This window comes from Cololabis saira, chromosome 22, assembly GCF_033807715.1.
Source record: "Cololabis saira isolate AMF1-May2022 chromosome 22, fColSai1.1, whole genome shotgun sequence".
NCBI lineage: Eukaryota > Metazoa > Chordata > Actinopteri > Beloniformes > Belonidae > Cololabis > Cololabis saira.
In genome coordinates, this window is record NC_084608.1 from 2,454,418 (window position 1) to 2,473,449 (window position 19,032).

General features: G+C 43.6%; 1 protein-coding gene across 1 annotated transcript in view; it reads left to right on the plus strand.

Moving 5' to 3' along the window:
• Window positions 1-4,685: 4,685 nt before the first annotated feature.
• LOC133423727 (uncharacterized) overlaps window positions 4,686-19,032 on the plus strand; it is a 16,129-nt gene continuing 1,782 nt past the window's right edge. Inside the window, exon 1 of the mRNA XM_061714041.1 lies at window positions 4,686-4,769. Within this exon, the coding sequence (XP_061570025.1) occupies window positions 4,686-4,769 (84 nt within the window). The remainder of the gene's footprint in view (window positions 4,770-19,032) is intronic.

The window sequence follows — 19,032 nt, forward strand, 5'->3', positions numbered from 1 at the left end:
TTTAAGCGACCATGACAGACGTCACAGTGACTGAACTAACTCACAGAGCTGCACTGGATATTAGTAATGGGAGTTGTGTAACACATTACAGTTCGGACTCAGTGGTATTATCAGGCAACAGATTACTTTTAAATAACAATAACCAGGACTCTATAATGCTAAACTTACCAGCTGGTCCCGGTCTGATACCAGCTGGTCCCGGTCAGATACCGGCTGGTCCCGGTCTGACACCGGCTGGTCCCGGTCTGATACCGGCTGGTCCCGGTCTGATACCGGCTGGTCCCGGTCTGATACCAGCTGGTCCCGGTCTGATACCAGCTGGTCCCGGTACCAGCTGGTCCTGGTCTGATACCAGCTGGTCCCGGTCTGATACCAGCTGGTCCCGGTCTGATACCAGCTGGTCCTGGTCTGATACCAGCCGGTCCCGGTCTGGTACCAGCTGGTCCCGGTCTGATACCAGCTGGTCCCGATACCAGCTGGTCCTGATACCAGCTGGTCCCGGTCTGATACCAGCCGGTCCCGGTCTGATACCAGCTGGTCCCGGTCTGATACCAGCTGGTCCCGGTCTGATACCAGCTGGCACCGTTTCCTTTGCCAACCAAAGCAATGTTATAATCTCCTACATCATCCAATGTTGTCATGTAAACTTGTTCCTTGTTCTAATCTGCTACTGCTACTACCGCTGCTACTAAATATTTAATCACTTTTCCAACTGTTGCTCTGCTTACTGCCCCCAATCAGTTATCGCCAGTACGACGTGTACTACGTGAGCGACGTTTCAGTTGGTGGTGCACGCAGATGGACGCGAATGCAGGCTCAAACTGCAAGTATATCTGGGTTGTTAGAGGCAAATATCCCTGCAACAACCGAGTACCTCTGGATGAACGGTGACTCGTTGTAGCTTCCCGTGGTAAAGAAATGCTCTCCTACCACTTTGCCTCCGAGTGACAGCCACCACTTCCAAAACCGCTGGACCCCAACCAGCAAATATTTGTTCGTCTTAAAACAGCTGGACAGGAGGACACGCTTGTGCTGGCACCAGAACTTACCAGAGGTCCCAGCAGCACCCAGAGCGGTCACCACCCCAGCTGTCAGTCAAAGCGCCACCCTGAGCTCCTCCCAGCAACCGAGCATCCAGCTAGGTTTCTGCTGTGTTGTTTGTATGAGTAAGTATACGCAGGGCAGTAATCACGCACCATTTTGAATCCATTTTATTGTGCGCATGCCAGAGACGTCCGTACATTCAGTTTTACTTTCCCCTACCAACAACATCGTCGTCTACGACAACCAATCACATGTGGGTATGCTTGTGTAACAATAAAATGTTACTGCCATAGTGTATGTTCAAATTGAGCTGATGTGTTTTTATATCCATCCATCCATTATCTATACCCGCTTTCTCCTTTGCAGGGTCACGGGGGTCTGTTGGAGCCTATCCCAGCTCATTTTCAGGCGAGAGGCAGGTTCACCCTGGACAGGTCGCCAGTCCCTCACAGGTGTTTTTATACAGTATTTATGGCGGCTCGGAGTCGAGCCGCTGCTCCTTCACATTGAGAGGAGTCAGCTGAGGTGGCTTGGACATCTGTACCGGATCCTCCTGGACGCCTCCCTAGGGAGGTGTTCCAGGCATGTCCCTCCTCCCTAGGGAGGTGTTCCAGGCATGTCCCTCCTCCCTAGGGAGGAGTTCCAGGCATGTCCCTCCTCCCTAGGGAGATGTTCCAGGCATGTCCCTCCTCCCTAGGGAGGTGTTCCAGGCATGTCCCTCCTCCCGAGGGAGGTGTTCCAGGCATGTCCCTCCTCCCTAGGGAGGAGTTCCAGGCATGTCCCTCCTCCCTAGGGAGATGTTCCAGGCATGTCCCTCCTCCCCAGGGAGGAGTTCCAGGCATGTCCCTCCTCCCGAGGGAGGTGTTCCAGGCATGTCCCTCCTCCCGAGGGAGGTGTTCCAGGCATGTCCCTCCGGGAGGAGACCCCGGGGAAGACCCAGGACACGCTCTCTCGGCTGGCCTGGGAACGCCTCTGACTCCCCTCGGAAGAGCTGGAGGAAGAGCTGGAGGAAGAGCTGGAGGAAGAGCTGGAGGAAGAGCTGGAGGAAGAGCTGGAGGACGCGATGGAGGAAGAGCTGGAGGAGGAGATGGAGGGAGAGCTGGAGGAAGAGATGGAGGAGGAGATGGAGGGAGAGCTGGAGGAAGAGATGGAGGAAGAGCTGGAGGAAGAGCTGGAGGAAGAGCTGGAGGACGAGATGGAGGAAGAGCTGGAGGAAGAGATGGAGGAAGAGCTGGAGGAAGAGATTGAGGAAGAGCTGGAGGAAGAGCTGGAGGAGGAGATGGAGGGAGAGCTGGAGGAAGAGATGAAGGGAGAGCTGGAGGAAGAGCTGGAGGAAGAGCTGGAGGAGGAGATGGAGGAGGAGATGGAGGGAGAGCTGGAGGAAGAGCTGGAGGAAGAGCTGGAGGAAGAGCTGGAGGAAGAACTGGAGGAAGAACTGGAGGAGGTGATGGAGGGAGAGCTGGAGGAGGTGATGGAGGGAGAGCTGGAGGAAGAGCTGGAGGAAGAGCTGGAGGAGGAGATGGAGGGAGAGCTGGAGGAAGAGCTGGAGGAAGAGCTGGAGGAGGAGATGGAGGGAGAGCTGGAGGAAGAGCTGGAGGAAGAGCTGGAGGAAGTGTCTGTGGTGAAGAAAGTCTGGGCATCTCTGCTGAGACTGCTGTCCCCGCGACCCGGTTCAGAATAAGAGGTGGAAAATGGATGGGTGGATGGATGGATGGATGGATGGATGGATGGATGCATGGATTGATGGATGGATGGATGGATGGATGGATGGAGTATTTAAAGCAAGTTGTGGTCGTGAGGTAGAGCAGCTCCTCTTTCACAATCCATGTAACCCCAAACATGGCCAGCTTTACTTGTGGTCCATGTGAATGTTCTGACCCATGTAATCAGCTGGATAGGGTGTAAGGTTCAGATTGCAGGCACCCTAAAAAAAAAGAAAAGAAAAGAAAAGATAATGATGGAAGTGTTATTTTTTGTTCGTCTTCACCATTTTGGTCATGTTTTTTGCTTGTTTAAGTTTTTAAATAAAATATAAATATACCTCAATAACCTGGACTGGAAACACTGAAGCTGTCTACAAGAAGGGCCAGAGGGCCTCTGCTTTGAGTCCTTCAGCATCAGCCACAATTCTGAGGATGTTGCCAGTCCTATCATGTTTGCTGTTGTGTGCTGGCCCAGCAGGCCGGGGGCTGCGGACACCGACAGACTCAACAACCTGCTCCATCAGGCCGCTGATGTTGATGTTGTTGACTGTCATGGTGGTGATAGGGAGAAGGATCTTCTCTCAGGTTACACCACATCCTGGTCCATGTCTCCAACCCATCCCGCGAAGTGCTGCTCTAACAAAGGAGCACTTTCAATAATAGACTCATGCCCCCAGCATGCCCATCAGAGCAGCACAGAAGTCTTTCCTGCCTCAGGCTATCAGACACTCACACGCTGCCGTCGCCTCCCTACCATCACTTACTCCTCACTTATTCTAGGCCATGATTCAATGTACAATACTGCATAAATGCTCTTCATGTAGCACCCGTCTGTATGTACGGTAACATAACGTAACAACTGGTATAAACATGAAAAAAAGGAACGATCATAAACATAAAAACATAACCATAACATGTAAATATAAACAGAATTGTAACGAAATAATTATAAATAATTGTAATATAATATAATATAAATAAATAATTATAATAAATCATAAACAAAAAATGTAAACCTAAACAATTGCTTTGTTTATGTTTACATTTACGGTTTGTTTATAATTATGCTTTTTTATTTATGTGTTTTCATTTAGGATTACATTAATGCTATGTTTATACTTTGTGTCATTTTAACCTACTATTGTTTGTTTACATTTATTATTTCCATTTACAGTTTTGGTTTACCCTTTTGTTCTAGTCTACATTGACATTTTGTGTACGTTTACATTTTTCTCAATGTTTTTAAGCAGTTATTAATTTTGTTAACTTTTAAATACTTTAAAACATTTTTGTGTTTGTTTACATTTTTATTTGGAAACTGATATTTAAGGTTTATTTATGTCTACTCTTGTCCTTTTTGTTTTTGTCTGCATTTGTTGTTTGTATTTGTTTTGTTCTGCCTTTGATGCCTCATGTTCGCGGACAAAATGGAAAAACTTTTCTCCTTTCTACTTTATAATATGTCCAAACTGCAAGATTCCCAGGTGTGAGCCTTTGCTGGTGTGGTACGTCAGAGATCTATCTGAACGGAGTGTCCAGATGAGGTGGAACACAAGGGTCTTGTGGATCTCATCAGAACATTGACCAGATTGACCAGTGGAAACATTCCACCGATACAGCATGTTGTTATTTTATCAAATCTTGTCTTGACGGGGGGGAGTTGTAGGGGCTGTTTTCCTGGATCTTCGTAAGGCATTTGACACGGTCAACCACTATGTGCTCTTAGGGAAACTACAAAATTTCAATCTTTCCTCCAACACCATCAGCTGGATTAATTCTTACCTCACGGATCGCTTTCAATATGTGAGAGTAAGCAACAAAATTTCGCCTGTCACAGCCTGTACTTCAGGGGTGCCCCAAGGGTCTATCCCGGGACCGTTGCTTTTTAGTCTGTATATTAATGACTTTCCCTCCATCTGTGATGGTGTGGAAGTCCTAATGTATGCAGATGACACCGTTCTCTTCACGCATGGCACCGACGCCAACATCGTCGCTCAGAAACTCTCGGTGGCCATGGAAAAGGCAATGAAGTGGCTTAACAAGTCCTGTCTTACACTGAATACAGAAAAAACGGTTGCAATGTACTTTTCAAGCAATGCCATAGCGTCCGTCCCAATATATTGGTGGGTAGTTTCATAGTGAAAAATGTTGAAGAGTTTAAATATTTGGGTGTCATTTTGGACCCAAATCTTAGTTTTAAGAAACATATTAAAAAGACCTCTCATATTTTAAAATTTAATATTGCCAACTTCCGTCACATTAGGAACTCCCTATCTTTAGAAGCAGCTAAATCCTATTTTCATGCCATGATTTTATCCCATATTTTTTACTGTTTGTCTTCATGGTCTCAGGCCAGATCATCAGTTTTAAACCCTCCCCCTGCCTGTTTTTATGGCATTAATCACATGCACTCAACACCAGGGGCGGGAGGGGGTCCCACATCACCCGCGTTCCCTTGCCGGCCTGGGATAGGTGGGTCGGGATACCCGGGCCTGGCGGGGCTCGCCGTGCAGCCTGGGGTGCCTTCTGGCGGTGCTGGACCCCCCCGGGGAGGGGGAAACGGTGCGTGATTGTGTGTCTGTGTCGGTGAGAATGCGGTGTGGAAGTGTCCTGCCATGGAGGATTTGAGCCTCCATTGGCAGGACAACAAAACTTAATAATTTATCAATATTATATTATACAAAGATGGTTATTATTATTATTATTATTATTATTATTATTATTATTATTATTATTATTATTATGATGTATAGTATATCTTATTATTATAGTATATCTTATTATTAGTATAGGTATCGGATAGGTGAATGGATGAATGAATGGGATGCCTGGGTCTGGGGCCCTCCGTTGTCGGGCCTGCGCGGGTGTCGCCCTGTTGGGGGGTTCCCTCTCTCCGGGCCTGTCTCCGGTCCCCCCCGCTGCCTCTGCGGCAGGGCGCCCCTCTGGTCTTGGAGGGCCGCTTTCGTGGGGGCGGGTGCGCCTGCCCGCGTCGGCGGCCGGGGCGGCTCTGTCTCTCCGGGCAGGCTGGCCCCCTGCCGGGTGGCCACGTGTCCGGCCCGGACCGGGTGGCCGGGGATCGCCTGGGTCGCGGTCCGCCGCCACGGGATCCCTGGCTGCTTCTTTCCGCGCCGTGGGGGCCCCGCCTGCGGGCCCCCTCGGCCGCCGCCGGGGGGGGGGGGGGGGCCTCGCAGGCGGTGGGTTGCCTCCCTCCTACTCCTCCCCTCTGTGGGGTTGCTGGTGGCCTGGGTTCCGGGTTCTTCCGTGTCGGCCTCTGCTCTCGCGGGTGGCGGGGTTGCTCCCCCCCCTCCCCCACTATAGATACACTTCAGGTGGAGCTTTGTTTGGTTTATTACACACACACACACACACACACACACACACACACACACACACACACACACACACACACACACACACACACACACACACATATAGCCACTCAGTCACATACATATACACAAACATACACAGCCACACAAACATATACACACACACACACACACACACACACACACACACACACACACACACACACACACACACACACACACACACACACACACACACACACATACACACACACACACACACACACACACACACACACACACACACACACTGGCTTGTTCACCTGCATGCTTGCTCTGTAGTTTTTGGGGTTAGGTAGCGGTAGCGGTAGCTTAGCTCAGACTGCGATCAGATCTCAAGATTTGGGTCGATTGCTGTTCATGTTTTGGTCGGCTCCGTGCCGGTTTCGTGTTTTGTTTGTGTTTTTTTTTGTTGCAGATTTCCAGTGCTTGACGTGTGTTTCCGTGTGTTCCTGCTTCCTGGATTGGCAGTGGATGTCGTCACCCCCCCCACCCCACCCCTCCCCAAAAAAAACAAAAAAAAACACTGGGTTTGTACGTATGTGTACGCATATGTATGCGTATATATATGTATATATATTAAATATAGTAATAATGCACATATATATACCTTTGGTTTCTACCGTCACGGTATCAATCATTAATATGTGTGCAGACAAGGTAGAAAAAAAAAAAAGAAAAAAAAAAAAGTTTTAAACCCTCTTAGATCTTTGCACAATCAGGCTTTGAAAATTCTTGATAGAAAGCCACAACGTTTCCATTATTGCTACATATTGTTAAAACTTAAAATTTTAAGCTTTGATAATTTAATCAGGTACTCCAATATCCGCCTGGTACACAAAATCCTGCCCGATGCTGCCCCACCCCCCCTAAAGGCCTATGTTCAGCCACGCTCTCAATCCACCAGTAGAGTGCTAAGGTCTGTCTCCAGGGGTGAGTGCAATGTTCCGAAAAGGAAGTCCGCCTTTTCTCAATCAGCTTTTTCATATAAAGCTATTAAGGAATGGAATGGGCTCCCGGACTATCTAATGAACATGGCTGACTTCCATAGTTTTTCTAGGGCTGTCAAAAAGTGGCTTTTGGATAGTCAGTACTGTTCTCATTGACAATACCGGACGGGTATTTGGCCATCAGCCAGCAAGCTGGTGCTGTGGGAGCCAACACGCGGGCGCCGGTCAAGAGGACGTCCTACACCAACATATGTGGACATACTCAAGAAGGATGCCGGGGCCCAGAGTACCAGCGAACTGGAAAGTTGTATGGAGAAACGGGATGACTGGAGACAACGATGGACGGCTCGTCTGAGGACGACCTAGTAGTAGATGGTACCCTTGTGGGTACCATCTGATGGCATTTGGATTTTCTGATTTATTTATCTTGACCCAACCTTATTTTAGGTTCAATTATTCTAATCTATGTTATTTTAATCAGTCTGTATTTTGTACTTGCACTAAGTGCTTTAAATTTATGGTCATTGATTTTTGAGAGCTAGCAAGATTTGAAAGTGGCACCTCCTCTAAGCCCCGCCCCCTCATATAAGCCACGCCCCCTCCTCCCCCTCCCGTCAGCGCTTCGTCCAAAGCCACGCCCCCACAAACTTTGGGGAACGCGCATTTGCAGGAGTCCAGTTTTCCAGGACATTTTGGACAGCACATTTTCAACAAAACTACCCCATGTCTCATTCACCTGTAAGCGAGGCCGGTTTTAGGGGGGGGGGGGGGCAGGGGTGGGCTTAACGTGCGTCCTGCCCACCCAATCAAAGTTATGGGGATCCTTTATTTTTTTATAATTTTATTTTTTTATAAATATAAAAAAATATCACAGAATATCTGTACCGTTTCTGATTGGGTGGACACTGCGCATCATTTTTAGACACAACGATGAACGCATACCGCAAATGTTGTGTCTCGGTGGAGGGACCCGACGTCCCAGAAAAATGAGCACAACAGAGAAGTTCAGAACAGCAGACAGAGCACACACTGAAGGCTGATTTATGGTTCCACGTTACACCAACGCAGAGCCTATGGCATAGGGTAAGGCTGATTTATGGTTCCGCGTTACACCAACGCAGAATGGTGCGCGTCGCCGCGTACCCTACGCCGTAGGCTACGCCGTAGGCTACGCCGTACCCTACGCCGTACCCTACGGCGTAGCCGTAGCTCCAGAGCACCGCAGCACCGGCGCTCCGCTACTGTGGTTCTGCCACGGACCCCCATACTTTTTTTTAGCCTTTTTAGCAGGACGAGCCGTTACATCCGACGTGACCGCCCGACCGCGAGCCGGCGGTGAAGCCGGGAGCCGGCCAATTATCTGAGATAACAAAGTAAAAGAGTAAAAGAGTCGTCGGCTCGGTTGGATCGCGGCTGTAACGAGTCCGACCAAGCATAACATTCCTCAGTAAACAAACAAACACGCACACAGATGGGCGTCGGATCAAAACACGGGTTTATTAAACCACAAACAAACACTCACAGACCGGGGTCGGATCATTCAAACAGGTTTTATTCCACACTACTCCAGCTAAACGCAGTTGCTGGCCAGCTCTCTGCGGTGCGATTTAATTTTGTACAAAACATGTACTGTAAATTGTACTATTATACTAATTTATTGAAACACATGGCGAGTCAAACATTTACCAAAGCAGCTGCCAAACACTCCTAAACAAGGTAGCCTAAGACGTGGGTTGTGCAGAACTGCGGCAGTAAATCCTTCTAAAGAGTGGCGTTCCGATGAGGAGCTCCATTCTTTAGTAGGGATTTCATATGGATCCAGACCGTTAATAATCATTATTTTCTCCATATACCGCTCCATGGCTCCCTTGTTTAAGGTATCCTTTTTTTTGCGTTCCGTCTGTTCACTTGGTGAAACAGAAAAGCGTCCCGTCTTCTCTCAGAACAAATGCACACGACGGGACAGGAGTTTTCCGGCAGTACGCGCTGGTGCTCATGGGAAACGTAGTGTTCTTTCTGGTAAAACACTACCGCTTTTGTCCAAAAGATGCCGCCAAACTCAGAAAAGCTGAAAGTTATGTTGTGCTGCTTTAAATGTTAACCTTTTATTGTGGTTTCAGGACATTGTACAGTAGTCTGTTTCTTGTATTTGCATTTGAATACTGTCAGTGTAAACCCTAATGTGTACTATTTATGTTTGTCAAGGACTACAGATGGAAATTAGCTTGTGGCTAACTCTGGTGCAGCCATCTTTTTAATGTACCTGCACATTGTCCTTTAAATAAATAAATAAACCAGAACCAGAGATGGAGAAACAAACAAAAGAAGGGCTGGCTGACGAAACGCCACAGAAAAAAAACAGCTGGAACCAACACATTCGTCTTTGTTTCAGCTTTGGACGCGCTGGATTTAATCAGGAGTACAAAGTCGAGCCGGCCGCTCTGACGTGGGCCAAAGGAAGTTCCTTCCATTTAAACCAAACCCAACTGTGTTTACTGGCCGGATCTGGAACAGCAACCTGACTGATGGCATTTCTCTGACCCCTGAAAGCTGCTTCTTGAAGGCCAAATGTTGTCTCTTGTTCACCATCTCCGATATGTTCTCAGTGAAGTGTCCTGAAAACTGACTGCTGGTGCAGCACTGACTCCGCTGCTCTGTCTTTTCTGTCCCCGTCCATTCCCCGGGCCCCCGACACAGATGTAACAGTTGTTACCTGAGAGAGTTCACTGTTCCTGAACTGTGATTAAATCAAAGGCAACGCACCGTGTGTGCCTTCAGCATGTGAGCAACTAAACCATGAAAATTATAACAAGATGTTTTAAGATGGCCTGGACAGATTTGTACATTATCCTGAGTCTAACCCTTGTGCAAACTGCAGAAAAGAGCAATGAGAACACAACGCAGGTTACCAGGATCACACTATTCAATTATTTCTACAATCCAAATCACTAAAATGTTTGGATCTTGTCAGTTTCAATACAGCACAACTAATGCTCAAAGCAAAGAATAGTTCATTACAGGGACATATACAGGGGATATTTCTTGAAAGAGAGGGAGGCTACAACCTCAGGGGTCAGTTTAATTTTAAAGTTCTCAACAGACGCACAAACACTGAAGAGCTTCTGTATTATATATATATATATATATATATATATATATATATATATATATATATATGTATATGTATATATATATATATATATATATATATATATATATATATATATATATATATATATATATATATATATATATATATATATATATATATATATATATATATATATATATATATGTCGACCTGCGGATGAAATACATACAGTATTTGTGTATCTATATCTCTGTTAATATATATTGATTTATAGTTATATGTCGAGGCTACAACCTCAGGGGTCAGTTTAATTTTAAAGTTCTCAACAGACGCACAAACACTGAAGAGCTTCTGTATTATATATATATATATATATATATATATATATATATATATATATATATATATATATATATATATATATATATATATATATATATATATATATATATATATATATATATATATATGTCGACCTGCGGATGAAATACATACAGTATTTGTGTATCTATATCTCTGTTAATATATATTGATTTATAGTTATATGTCGATATATAGATTTATAGTAATTTTTATGTATATAATTGTGGGTAAATATATGAACCAGTATATAATGCATATCTACTCTTATATAGTTAATCAAGTATATTGTTATACCATTGCTGTCTATTTTTCTCTATTATATTGTAGTATTATAGTAAAGTAATGATAATGTAATACTATGCATTATAATTACTTCTATTATTACATACATACATAGTAGCACAACTTAATGCTGGGCGTTTGTTTTGTTTTCTTTTGTTTGCCTTGATTTGTTCGATTTTGACTATATTTATATATACATATAATTGAGTATTATATCACTGTATTGAACAGTTATTAAAGTAGATGTGGGTGTCTTGTTATACGTAAGAATGTATGTAGATTCAGGGGTAGGACTGGATAATTGTTTACTTCAATAATACTCGAACATGTTGGTGGATCCGTGAGGTCTGCCCAAGTGCTGTACATACATATATATATATATATATATATATATATATATATATATATATACATATATATATATATATATATATATATATATATGAGTTTTAAAAGAATGAACCTGCGTCGTTACCACGGTTGTCTTTGGTATCCACAGCTATGTAGCTGATTGGAGGCTGCGGTGTGTTTGGTGTGATGGGAGAACCGTTCTGAACGTGGACCCAGGTAAACAACGGTTTAAACAAACAGGTAAATAACGGAGAGTGGTCCGACCTTCATCAGTTAACGTGTTCAGGGCTGAAAGAGCGAGAGCTTGGTGTTCCTGTGGCTGCAGCTGGAAATACTATGGGAGTGTGACCAACATCCCAGGCCGTGGCCGCCAAGGGAAAAACTAACCCAGATTGATGGAAACCCCTCAGGGGTTTTGTTTGAACTCAGCGGGACGTGGAGCTGGAACTGGAGCGGCTCTTCAACAGAAAAACTGCTTTCTAAATGCACAAGAACCCAACGACAGACAAACTCCATACTGATAACAGAGTCTGAAACTTTCAAAACTTTCAAAACATGTTTATCTCTTAAAAAAGTTGCTCGTCTCCCTTCAGGTCCAGCCTGTGCACTGTAAAGCACTTTGGTCACGCTTGAGTTTGAAAAGATGCTGTATTAAAAAAAAAGTGAACTGTCCTTTAAAAGCAAAACAGATCCACTTTTTTGTTTCACCCGGTGATTAAAGCCATGCTGTCTTGTTCTCCTTGTTCTTGTCTCTTCCTGGGACACAGGGTGAACAGAGACAACTCTTTCTTCTCCCAACACAGACATGAGACGTGCAGCTTTAAACCCACATGTGAGGTTTCTCCACAGCTGCAGTACAGCTGTGGACACAATTAGATACACTCTTAGGAGAACGCTGCCCAGAAAACTGACCAATGAATATATACATATTAATTTAACCATTTGTGTTCGTGTGTTGCAAATAATTTGTGGAAGGTGTGAAAATGCAGATTTTGCAGGAGGTAATAGTGACAGCGCTAACAGCCATCGGTGGTGTTCTGGCGCCCTCTGGTGGCGGGTCATGGGAAAGAGGATGAACAACAACGTATGACTTGTTACACCTCATTAATATTACAACGGTTTAAGATTTTAGCCTTTTGTTTGTTATTGTCAACACTGAAGAGCTTCTGTATGTCTGAGTGAAACTGTGGAACAGTTTCACATGGAACATGGAGCTAAAACAAAATCAAAACATATCACAATTTAAAAAAAGATATGAAGAAACATTCTATTCAAAATACAGATGCGAATAAACATAGATACGTACATTTATTAATGTAGATATATAGATGTATATTATGGATATAGATATGTTAGATGTAGGTATGTATATGGATATATTGAGTTATATTATACGTACAGTATTTGTGTATCTATATCTCTCTCTCTAATATATATTGAAATTTTATAGTTATATGTAGATATGTTGATATATAGATTTATAGTTATTTTTATGTATATAATTGGGGGTAAATATATGAACCAGTGCATATAGCATATCTACTCTTATATAGTTATTCAAATATATTGTTATATCATTGCTGTCTATTTTTCTCTACTATATTTTAGTATTATAGTAATATATATATATAAATATATATATATATATATATATATATATATATATATATATATATATATATATATATATATATATATATATATATATATATATATATATATATATAGGCTGCTGCCCCCGCGACCCCCCCCGACCCGGGAACGGATAAAGCGGCGGACGATGGATGGATGGATGGTTATTTGTATTCTGTTTTTTTACTTTTTTGTACTCTCTTAATTATGTAAATAAAAACATGGCATAAAATGTATGTGTTGTTAAAGCTTTATTTACACTATGTTAAGACCTTGGAAGAAGCAGGTGATTTTGTTATCATAATGACTTGATACATCAAATTTTTCCGCCTCTGAATAATGGATAAAATGATCATCTGCTGCCTTCATCATCTGACTGTTGTCTCAGCGGCAAAACCATAATATCCCAACAATATTGTATCGAAGCGTTTTGATCTAATACAAATATAAATTATTTAATAACGAACAGCTCTGAACCAAACAGACAAGTCACGAGTCGAGTAGTTAAATGCATTCTTTTTAGTTGCATTAGCGGAACCTCGGACTTTGTAACACGCAATGGCATCAGTTTCTACTATTTTATTAGATTAGTAAGAAAAGAAAAGCTTCTGTAGTCGTGATGTAGGTTTTCTGCTAAGAACAGATAGTCGTTAGTCATTACCAAGTCAGTGACTGGCAAAAACTATTTTTGTGCTCATTTATTTATTTTATCTTACTGAATCGAGAAATGCCTTCAAACCGGATCCGTGTAATGATTAATGACATTTTTATGAATCTAGATAGAAGGATTTGCTCGTCCTTATATGCGGATGATGGAGCTATTAGGATTAGGGGGAGAAATGATACAAATGTTTTGAAAAAGATAAAGGAGACTATTCTGAAAGTAGAACAATGGTCCTACAACTGGGGATTCAGATTTTCAACGGCTAAGTCTTGTTATATTTACCTCATTAGGAAGAAAAAGATAGTTTATATGGGCAACCAATAGAAAAAGTCAAGGAATTTAAATATTTGGGGATATGGCTCGATGAAAGGTGTACATGGAAATTGCATGTTGAAAAACTGGAAACAAAATGCAAAAAAGTAGTTAATTTAATGAGAGCTATATCTGTATACAACTGGGGAGCAGATAAGCAGGCATTAAAGGGGACCTATTATGAAAAACAGGTTTTTTCTTGCTTTCTTTCTGACCAGCGATGACATGTTTAGTCGCATGCTCTCGCTCCGCCGCTGGTTGTCTCAGTGGTGTTCAGAAAACGACGTGGACTTTATTGACAACTGGGAGACATTCTGGGGAAAGCCCGGTCTGATTAGAAGGGACGGCATTCATCCCACCCGGGATGGTGCAGCTCTTATGTCTAGAAATCTGGCCAATGTTATTAGACACTCCCCCTGACAATGCAGGGTCCAGGCCAGGATGCAGAGCTGTAGTTTAACAGGGCTGGAGGCGAGGCTTAGTCAGTTAGAGGTCCGGTTTGGCCAACTAGACCATAGTCCGATAGAATCCTCTGCGGACCGGCCCGTAGCAGCTGAGCGTAACCGCTCCCCTGCAGCTCCCCGGCAGCCGGCCAGGCAGGGCAGCTGGGTGACGGTTCGGAGGAAGGGTAGTCTTAAAGGGCTCACAGAACACCACCACCCGCTTCATGTGTCTAACCGTTTTTCCCCACTCAGTGACACATCTGTTGCTTCTCAAGGACCAACGCCTGCCAACAAAACTGTAGGATTGCATTATGTAATTAGCGACTCTAAAACTGTAAAACATGATATTGGCGACTCTGGCCAGGTGCCTAGCAAAATAGAAGTGGTTGCAGTTCCCCGCCCTCCAAAAGTTCACCAGGTGCAGCGTTATAGAGGCGTTAACCAAGATAACCTTGTAAAAATTAAAACCAATGTACATTTGGTACCAATTACAGACCGAAAAATTAGATGCGGACTACTAAATATACGATCATTAAGCTCTAAGTCTCTGTTAGTAAATGATATAATTACAGAGAGCAGGAGTGATATTTTCTGCTTAACAGAAACATGATTACAGGAGGAAGAGTATGTTAGTTTGAATGAATCAACTCCGCCCGGCTACTTTAATCATCACATTCCTAGAAGCACGGGCCGAGGCGGAGGAGTCGCAGCAATTTATAACTCCGGTCTCCAAACAAAAATTGAACCTAAGTGCAACTATAATACATTTGAAAGCCTCATGCTTGGTCTGAAATTTCCGAGCCGGAAATCAGAGAAGCCAGTTGTGTTAGTGGTAGTGTACCGGCCCCCTGCTGGTGCGTATCTGGAGTTTTTGTCAGAATTTTCAGATTTCCTTTCTGGATTATTGATCAGCACAGATAAATTCATCATAGTGGGTGATTTTAACATTCATATGGATGTTGAAAGCGATAATCTTAAATTAGCCTTCGATTCTCTTCTAGAATCAATGGGTATCTCACAAAAAGTGGATAAACCGACGCACTGTTTTAATCATACTCTCGATCTCGTTCTCACCTACGGTGTTGAAACTGATGGTCTGTTGGTGTCACCTGTAAACTCCCTTTTATCCGACCATTACTTAATAACGTTTGAATTTAATTTTGTTGATGTTGAAGTGCAAAATAGGAGGTATTATTTTAGCAGATGTTTGTCTGATGAAGTTATTGTTAAATTTAGGGAGGCCATTGCTTATCTTACGACAGTGCGAAATAGTGATGTAGTCGAGGCCAGTGACCTGGGTTCTACCTCTGCAGATGTTGATTTCCTTGCTAGTAACACTGCTGATTTGTTGCATTCAGCTTTAGATGAAGTTGCTCCTTTGAAAAGGAGGGTTTCTAGCCACAGGAGCTTAACTCCCTGGTATAATTCAGATATCCGCATGTTGAAACAAAACGTGCGTAAAATGGAAAGGAAGTGGTACTCTTGTAGGTCTGTAGACTCTCATCGTGAATGGAAAGATATTCTAATAGTATATAAAAAAGCCATTCGCAAAGCCAGAACAGCTTATTATTCAACGTTGATAGAGGATAACAAAAGTAACCCACGTTTTCTGTTCAGCACTGTAGCCAGGCTGACAAAGAGTCACAACTCTGTTGAGCCGTGCATTCCTGCAGCTCTCAGTAGTGAGGACTTTATGGGCTTCTTCAACAGTAAAATCGCGAGAATTAGAGAAGAAATCAACCAGCCGGTTGTAGGTGTTTCTTCAGCTTTAGCGACTTCCCTAGGCTCTGACTTGTCTCTAGACTGTTTTGATCCTATAGACCTCCCTGAGCTGACTTCACTCGTTAATAGAGCTAAGTCAACCACATGTATGTTAGACCCCATCCCGACTCGACTATTCAAACATATTTTTTCTCTTATTGGTACGACAATACTGGACCAAATTAACTTATCCCTAAGTTTAGGATGTGTACCACAGGTTTTCAAAGTCGCAGTAATTAAACCTTTACTTAAAAAATCTTCTCTTGACCCAGACACCTTAGCTAATTATAGACCAATTTCCAACCTTCCATTTGTGTCTAAAATTCTGGAAAAGGCAGTTTCAAGCCAGTTATGTGACTATTTGTATAGAAATGATCTGTTTGAAGTCTTTCAGTCAGGGTTCAGAATGCATCATAGCACAGAGACAGCACTTGTTCGAGTCACGAATGACCTCCTTATGGCCTCAGATAAGGGATTAGTGTCCATACTGGTTCTACTGGACCTCAGTGCTGCTTTTGACACTATAGATCATGGCATTTTACTGCACAGGTTAGAGCATGTTGGGATTAAAGGGACAGCTCTATGTTGGTTTAAATCATACCTATCTGACAGGTTCCAGTTTGTTCATGTACATGAGGTTTCTTCAGAACAGTCAAGGGTCTGTTATGGTGTTCCGCAGGATTCAGTGCTAGGGCCAATCTTGTTCAGTTTATACATGCAGCCGTTGGGAAGTATAATCCAGAATCACGGCATACACTTTCATTGTTATGCTGATGATACGCAGCTCTATTTGTCTATGAAGCCGGATGAAACAGAACCGTTAGTTAAACTTCAGGCATGTCTTAGGGACATCAAGGACTGGATGTCCAGAAATTTCCTGCTTCTAAATTCAGATAAAACAGAGGTTATCATTCTTGGTCCAGAGCATCTTAGGAAGGGATTAGATGGTGTTGCGATGGCTTCCAGTGCAACTGTGAGAAATCTTGGTGTTATTTTCGATCAGGATTTGTCGTTTAAACCATATGTCAATCAGGTTTGTAAAATAGCCTTTTTCCATCTCCGTAATATTGCAAAGATTAGGAAAATCCTCTCACAGAGTGATGCAGAAAAACTAGTTCATGCGTTTGTATCTTCTAGACTAGATTACTGTAATGTGTTGTTAGCAGGATGTCCAAGTAATTTGCTGAATAGGCTCCAGCTGATCCAAAATGCAGCAGCACGAGTACTGACAGGAATTAGCAGGAGAGACCACGTCTCTCCAGTGTTAGCGTCGCTCCATTGGTTACCCGTAAAATTCAGAATCCAATTTAAAATTGTATTACTTGCGTATAAAGCCCAAAACGGTTTAGCTCCGCATTATTTGCAAGACCTGATAGTGCCTTATGTTCCTGTCAGAGCTCTCCGTTCTCAGAGTGCAGGTTTACTTGTAGTTCCTAGAGTATCTAAATGTAGATTTGGAGGGCGGGCGTTCTGCTATCAGGCGCCACTACTATGGAACCAACTTCCAATCTGGGTTAAGGGGGCTGACACCACCTCCACCTTTAAAACTAAACTTAAAACATTTCTGTTTAGTAAAGCCTATAGTTAGTGTTTAGTAAACCTCTAGCTGGTGTTGGTAAATCTCTAGGTAGTGTAAACTTTAGTGTGTCAGAGTCGCTCCTGTGGTTTCTTGTGCTGGCCCCCCCTTCTCCTCCCTTTTCTCTCTTTTGTCCATGTTGCAGCATCCTTTGCCGGACACCGGAACCTGCAGGTGGTCGTGGGTGGCTTGTAGCTTGCATTACGGAGCACAAGTCTTTCCCCGACCCTGCACCCCAACCTGGGACTTGCTGATTGGGCCGGAGCTTCGGGAGCTGCGTGCTGGCCTGCGGTCCCCACCCCTGGTCATCCCGTTGCTGGCCCCCCCTTCTCCTCCCTTTTCTCTCTTTTGTCCTGCAGGTGGCACGTGGGTGGCTTGTAGCTTGCATTACGGAGCACAAGTCTTTTCCTGACCCTGCACCCCAACCTGGGACTTGCTGATTGGGCCGGAGCTTCGGGAGCTGTGTGCTGGCCTGCGGTCCCCACCCCCGGTCATCCCGTTGCTGCTTCCACCTGCCTGCTGTGCTGTTGCCGTCCCTGACCCACCAGTCTGGCCCTCGGCAGGAGGGTCCCCCCTGATGAGCCTGGTCCTGCTCAAGGTTTCTTCCCTCCTAAAGGGGAGTTTTTCCTTGACTGTTTGGCTTAAGGTTTTTCTCCCACTAGGGGAGTTTTTACCTGCCATTGTTTATGTAATAACTGCTCGGGGGTCATGTTCTGGGTATGGGTCTCTGTAAAGCGTCTAGAGACAACTCTGTTGTATTAGACGCTATATAAATAAAATTGAATTGAATTGAATTGAATTACAGTGTTTCAGGTACAAAATGACTGTTTCTCGCTGAGAAAATGCCAAAAAGCGGATTTATGTAATAAGATTGTTTTACCTTCTGATTTTTTAAGGCAAGCTATTGAAAACGTCAGAAAATTGGAGAAAGGAGTCTATGTAGTTGATTTGAGAGACTCATTTCATTATTGGACTCACCAAACCACTTACAGTGTTTCAGGTACAAAATGACTGTTTCTCGCTGAGAAACTGCCAAAAAGCGGATTTCTGTCATAACATTGATTTACCTTCTGATTTTTTAAGGCAAGCTATTGAAAACGTCAGAAAATTGGAGAAAGGAGTCTATGTAGTTGATTTGAGAGACTCATTTCATTATTGGACTCACCAAACCACTTACAGTGTTTCAGGTACAAAATGACTGTTTCTCGCTGAGAAAATGCCAAAAAGCGGATTTCTGTCATAACATTGATTTACCTTCTGATTTTTCAAGGCAAGCTATTGAAAACGTCAGAAAATTGGAGAAAGGAGTCTATGTAGTTGATTTGAGAGACTCATTTCATTATTGGACTCACCAAACCAGTTACAGTGTTTCAGGTACAAAATGACTGTTTCTCGCTGAGAAAATGCCAAAAAGCGGATTTCTGTCATAACATTGATTTACCTTCTGATTTTTTAAGGCAAGCTATTGAAAACGTCAGAAAATTGGAGAAAG